The sequence below is a fragment of the Pseudopipra pipra genome, chromosome 2 (genome assembly GCF_036250125.1).
Source record: "Pseudopipra pipra isolate bDixPip1 chromosome 2, bDixPip1.hap1, whole genome shotgun sequence".
NCBI lineage: Eukaryota > Metazoa > Chordata > Aves > Passeriformes > Pipridae > Pseudopipra > Pseudopipra pipra.
The window spans coordinates 41,789,322-41,796,131 of NC_087550.1; the positions used below are offsets into that span (position 1 = coordinate 41,789,322).

A 6,810-nucleotide genomic window follows, 5' to 3' on the forward strand; every position below is an offset into this window, starting at 1 on the left:
TGTTAACTTTGTATCTTAAAAGCAACATACCTGAAAAGATTACAATAAACTTGGCAGGAGAAGTGAGAATATTGTCACATTTTCATAATGAAGAGCAGACCTTAAACTTTTGAAAAGAGATTGAAGGAGAAAAAACATTTTTTGCAGTTCCAGATAAAAATCTGGTACACTTTTTAAAATTTCTTGCAAGAGAAAATGTATTTAGGAAATGGTATTTTTCTCCATTTTGGTTATGTGGTCACTCATTCAGTTTACAACAGCATTCTATTTCTTATTCCAGCACTCCTTTGTTAATCTTGCATTTGGTGAAAGCTGACCTCAGTATTACAAATTTGGTTCAGGGCTTTAGTATGATAATATAATAGACAGATGATTTTCAGACTGTGGTTTCTGTTAGAGATCTGCTGCAGCTTGAGTTAGCCTTTTGAAATGCTACATGAAAGTTAATACTGGGTTAAGTTTTATTACTGTTAAAATTGAAGTTCTCACTTCAGCAGGTAAACTGACAAATATTATTTATACTGGCAAACTACTATTATTTGTACTGGGAAAATAAAATGATCAACAAATATTGAAAATTTTAGTTAGAGGAAATCCAGAATAGATATCACTGTCACTAATTTATGGAAGACTTCAGTGAAGAAAAAAGGGAATGTTTAGTTCAGAGGCTGAAATTACTTACTAATCAAAAGAAAAAGCACTTGAAACATGTTACATATGCATAGTTACTTACAGAAGCATCTGTGATTCTTATTTTTTTGCCAAACAACAGTTAATCTAAGAAATCTTGAGTTTTGTTAAATAAAATTTTCTCTTGTGTTATTTCACTATATTTTGTTTGCCTCTGCCGAAGCTGTGTAACCACACATTCCATTCTTTGAAAGCTGTGTTCAGACTTCCAAGCAGGAAGCCATGCTTATTTCAGTGATTGTTCTTCTCTTTTCTAGGCATTGTAATGATTGTGTACTTGGCTGTTGCTATCATAATTCCATTAATCTAATGCCAGGCAACTGCAGTTTCATAATTGATTACATTTACAGCTGTTTTTCTCCTGCATTTTAAAGAATGTGAATCCAAATCAGAGGAAGTTCATGCCAAAGTGTGGTCTAGATCTTGCTTTTAAATCATGTTTCCTAATCTCATGCAGAACATTCCAATAATTAATTTCCCGTTATTTAAAAATTTGGTCACAGTAAAAAGGTTCATCATTTATTGAAGCACAGTGTAATCATTATTGACATTTCAAATCTGTTCTATATGTTTGAATATTTTATATTTCCGCGGCAGATCAGTGGCTTACAACTGGAAGGTTGCCGTTTTGATGGAAATCGACTTTCAGAAAATCTGCATGATTCTCCCAGTGTGTCATCTGTTCTCCCTTGTTACATGGCCTGGATTCCACAGGTACTAAATTATTAAAAGCCCTAAACTATCAAGACCCATAATTTGATTTCTTTTCTGTGTAGTAGCTTTTCAGTATGATGTTGCTGACCTGTTTTCCCCTTCATTTCAAAATAAAAAGCCCAGTCTTTACTAGGAAAAGCAGTTACTTATTTTATTTAAAACAGGAACTTATTATAATTTTGTCAATATCCTTTAGCTTCTATTGCTTAGATGAAAGCAAGGACTTTATTTCAGTCATAGATTTTTTTCCTTGTCTTTTAAAATCATTAGCATATTTTCAAAAGTCTATTTAGTAAATGTGTAAATGTGTTTGAGATTTCATTCCTAGAATATATTTTCTTTGCATTTTAAACCTTAAATTAAAATACAACAGCACTAAAAAGATAATGGTGTGAGCTGTAAGCAAAGAAAGCCTTTCCCCTACTTAAACTAATTTAAAAATATGTCAATGCTTGCAGATTTTAAGATGAAAGTGAAGTAATCCAAACAGTAAAAATTGTTACTGCTTCTGTCCTCCAATTATCATAGCAATCTCCGATAAATAATGCAAAAAGTTACATAGAAAATATTCAAGGATGTGTCTTATGACTGAAAAAGAGCTTATTGTAGAATTCATCTCACCTAAATTTAGGTGTCTCAAAGTTAATTGCCTGGTATGACTTAGTCGCCTTAGCTCCTTCTTTGGTCTCAGTAAATGCTAGGCATCTCAGGTAGCCCATCCAATCCAAAGATAACTGGGTTAAATCTCTGTCTAGGTGTGACTCTAAAGACAGCCTAGACCCCTAACTCTGGGACAGACAGGTGAGGAGAATCCCACAGACACTTCTAAAAGAATATATATTAAGACTTTCACACCAAAAATCAAGTGAAAAATAGAAAGTGAGAAGTAGGATGAATGCAGTTTTTTTCCCACATCCTGTAGACATTAATTCATCAAGCAAATTAATTTATTAACTGTAGTCTATTATTTGGCAATCCACATAATTCAGCAGTTATCTCTTGAGAAAGCTAATTTTGGTTAGAAGACTGTCAAAAAAAAAGTTCACTGGGCCAGAGAAGTTGAAATTTCAGATAGAATTGAGTTTATTAATTATCATAGATTAGGACAATGATTAGATTTGTCGTATATTGTGATAGATATTGTTCAAGGAGTTCCATTGCTATCACACTACTGTATCCCAACTTTTCTCTCATTGGTATATCCTGCAGTGGAAGTATACCATTACGTTATAGCATAGCAGCACTGTACGAAGATGTAGAGCTTGAACACCACAGTAAATGCTTGCCACCATCTGCACCAATGCTCCCAGCTTGGACGGGATAGAAAATACTGAAAATTTAAAAAAAAAAAAAAAAAAAAGAGGATTGAAAAGCAAAACACAAAACCTGTTACAAAGTTGACCAGTGAAAGATTTTTCAGTTCTTCAGTAGTCGATAAGGTTTATTTTGTTTAGCTAAATAAATAGATTTGTAATTTACTTGAGAGGTGGTACATGAGATAAATATGGAATTGGCAGGCACCTTAATATATTGGCTCAGAGGTAGATGTAGAAGGGTGGTAATATGCATGGTTTTCCATGGTAACACCAAATGGAAAAATACTGGAAATTAGTATTGTAAGTAGCCTTCCCATTGTTCTGAAAAACATTCATCTTGTCTTAGAAATAAAACAGATTCCTAAGTATTTTTCTGAATAACTCTATATTTAATAAACTTCAAAGATAAGATCCAAAAGTTATGAGATCAGCAGAGAGCTTTATCTATAAAATATAAAAGTGAGATAGTTCAATAATCAATTAATCAAACTTCTTCCAATGTACTTCATATTTTAAATGAATAGCAGCTGAAGTCTTTGTGCTGGAAAAAATATAGTTCTTATAAAACACATACCAGGAGCTGTCAACTGCCCAGATTTTGAATTCAAAATGTCTCTAAGGAAAGCTTTTCTGAACTGTTCTACTCTTGACTTGTTTTGCTATGAGCTTCACTGTAAAAATTGACCATAATCAAACACTGTGCTCAGAAAACAGGGCAGAATTGGACATTATGCATTTCCCCTTATTTCATTACCTCTCCTTAGCAGAAGAGTGCATAAAGTTGAACATATTATCTTAGGATTCATAGGTTTTGAATTTGTTTTCTTTTCCCCATAAAATCTCTTCTTAAATCTAGTGAGCAAAAATGTATGTATTTATAATGCAATGCTTTGTGGTAATTTTCAACTAAAATAAAATAAACGTGAACTCTCTAAAAAGAAAAGGAAAAAGTAGCCTACATGATTCCTCTGAGAGAATCCCCTCAAAATGCTGCAGTGGAATATTTTGGGCTACTAACATGGTGCTTATTCTTATTAAACTGTGAAGGTCCTTTCCAGTTTTAATTCGCTGATAGATCCCAAGCTGTGAAGGGTGTCACTAAAGGGGATGGAACTGTGTTTCAGGCAGTCTGACAAAAGAGGATTTTTGGACTGTACTTAAGCCAAGGACATAAGGATTTGTGGTTCAAAAAGACTTTCACAGAATGGTGTTAACTCTCAAATAATGTGATTCCTTAAAACATCAGTGCGATTGAGAAAGGCGCAAGAACAGATATTTTGACCCTAGAAGGTGTAAAAAGAGGTCTTTGAAGGCAAACTGGCTGACTTTTGGCTCCCAGCTTTGGCAAAACTTAAATTCTCTGATTAACATTTTAATCTCACACTGGCAAGTGTTTTGTCTGTTTCCCTTGGTTCAGTGTTAACCAGGGGATAAATGGGGTAAGTATAATCCTTCTGAGAACAGCTGAACTCTCTTTACAAACTTCTGATTATTAAGTTACTCTATAGGAATATTACAGTGCGTGGACCTTCTGTAAAGATTTAAACAGTGGTGTCCAAAAGGCAGGGGAAGTTGATTTTCAAAAGGGACAACAAAATTCTTCAGTAATGGCAAGGCATGTGCTTTAAACAGTTATTGTTTGCACATTTCCTTTTTCCTGTTTTTAGTTATTTTCTAATATTGGAGCATCACTAACTCACATCTGATGTGATTTGCATTAAAATAACACATTTTTATTTTAAATTCCTTTCTGACAAGTGTGCTGCTTTGTTACTTGGTTCTTTAAAATCTTCTGACACTTTCCTATTGACAGGAAGGACATTTTGAGTATGATGGAAAATGCGCTTTATATATTTCAGTTCAATCAAACCCTGAATTATTCTCTAAATAAATACATACTTGGTTGAAACCTAAATTACATGCTACAGGAGTCTAGACTGAGTCTTTGAGCACAAGTCTATGGTCACACATATGAACAATGCCCTGTGCAAAGGCCTAGGAGGAAACTGCATCCGGGTCGCACACAGTTTGTGGTACAGACAGTGAAGAGGAGCTGTTCCTGTTCTCAGAACAGGGCACTTCTTGTTCATCAGGACACAGACTGAGAGATAAAGCCATGGCTTCAAGGTCCTTCCATGGGTAGTGTTACAATATAATTTTAACTGTGTAAATAGCAGTACTGCTAATGCTGGGTGAAGTACATGTATAGGAGAATAAAAATTATAAATTAATTCAAATGGAAGTTCAAAGCTCTCAGTTCAAATCTGTTTGCTTAAAGTTAGATTGATAATTTCCTACTTAGGCATTTAATGCAATTGGCCTGTTTTCCATAAGTGCCAGAGAACCCGAACTGTGACTGTGATCAGTATTAGTAGCAAAGGCATTAAAATAAATAAATAAATAAAAAGTCAGTAAACATACCTTTTTTTTCTCTTTTTTTTTTTTTCTTTTCTCTACTGTAACTATTTACATGTTCCTACATGTCTAGAAGTGCTAAAAGTATTTGGAAAGGACTAGGGAATTTAGGCTTTTTGTTTGTTTAAGTTGTGGTCGAACTAAACCGTGGGTTTCTCTCTGGGTTCCTCTTAATATTGTGCATTAAGTGCAGGCCCTGTGAGACTATAATGTAAGGTATAGTAGTTCTCTCTGTATCAGAGAACAATTTTTACAGTTGGATTCCATGATGTTAGAAATCATTGTTTAAATCCATAAAGTAGCCTGAAAAGTGTGGGCTAAGATTTTTTTGATTATATCTCCTTAAATATCCCTTGCAAATATCTCAGACACAGGTCACAACATGGGCTGTGTCACGGGAGGAGCACAGGGTTGTACTGCAGGGATGGAGGAGGTAGAAGGGTTTGCCAAGGGCACCGGCACCGCCCACACCAGGACTCCAGCCTGCCAGGATTGCAGTTCTATGCAGTACAGCATGAGTGCTTCTGAGGGGCCTTCTCCCTGCAGGAAACAGTTCAGCACTTGCCTTGCCCTGGTTTGCAGACACTTTTGAGATGTAATTTTAAAGGGCGATTTTTAACTGAACAAAGATTTTGAGATGTACTTCACAGGATCACGCCTGTTAGATACTTCCTGGAGTTTTAGTTATGGAGCTAGCAATTTTTCTGAAGTCTGCTTTGTTGGTAATCCTTGGTAATCCTTCTCCTTTGTCACCTGGACCAAGACTTTCCTGTCCAAGGCTGTAGTGTCTAAACTGTATGTTAACTTTAGATACCAAACCATTGGAGATTATTGCTTTCTCATGTTTTGTTGTATAAGTGGTAACTAAGTGCTTGCTTATTGACAGGATGCATATGGTCCATATTCTCCAGAGGAATGCATATCTTTACCAGTCTACACTAGTGTGGAGAGAGACCGTGTGGTGACAAATATTGATGTACCTTGTGGAGGAAACCAAGACCAGTGGATTCAATGTGGCACTGCTTTATTTTTAAAAAATCAGTAATGTGAAACTGCATTAACTTGTGAAGTTAAGAATCATTTAAATATCTAATTTCTTACTTATTAGAAGAAAACTTTAGATTTATCACTTTTGTGTTTTTAAAGCAATGGTTTATTAATTCCTGTTTATTTTTTTTAAGATATATTGAAGTAATTCTACTTGAATAGAATTTCATTGTATCTTTGTGGGATATTGTAAAAGTTAACATGACACTATTCAGCAAACTGCTAATTTGTTTTTTTTTTTCTCTAGATTGTAATGTGCTCCATTTCTTTCTCAGACTTGCTGAAATCTCTTTTGTTCCGCCCAGAAATATTGAATATAAGCTCATAGTCAGCATTTTTTCTTTGATCTTTTTTTCATTATCCTTTTGGAACTCTTCTTCATATATCTCTGTTATTTAATAAAATAAAATATAAAACCTTCTGTAACTGAAATTGAATGTTTTACTTGAAGATAAAAGTCAGGATAAACGTTTCATTCTGCTTTAATGACGTTTTACTTGTAATTATATTCCTTTGTATTGGTAGGAAATAATAGGATCGTCATAAACTTCAAGTGAAGTTACAAATTCAGTTAGACTACTATCACAATTGCTATCTAGAAGTTACTGAAAAAAAATATTTATGAAAC

At 34.3% G+C, this 6,810-nt stretch overlaps 1 protein-coding gene across 3 annotated transcripts in view; it reads left to right on the plus strand.

The window, feature by feature from the left end:
* DYNC2H1 (dynein cytoplasmic 2 heavy chain 1) overlaps positions 1-6,592 on the plus strand; it is a 159,506-nt gene extending 152,914 nt beyond the window's left edge. For all 3 annotated transcript variants that reach the window (XM_064645170.1, XM_064645168.1, XM_064645166.1), the window contains 2 exons: positions 1,288-1,404; positions 6,022-6,592. In XM_064645170.1, coding sequence (XP_064501240.1) covers positions 1,288-1,404; positions 6,022-6,180 — 276 coding nt within the window. In that variant the 3' untranslated portion in view covers positions 6,181-6,592. The remainder of the gene's footprint in view (positions 1-1,287; positions 1,405-6,021) is intronic.
* Positions 6,593-6,810: the final 218 nt, after the last annotated feature.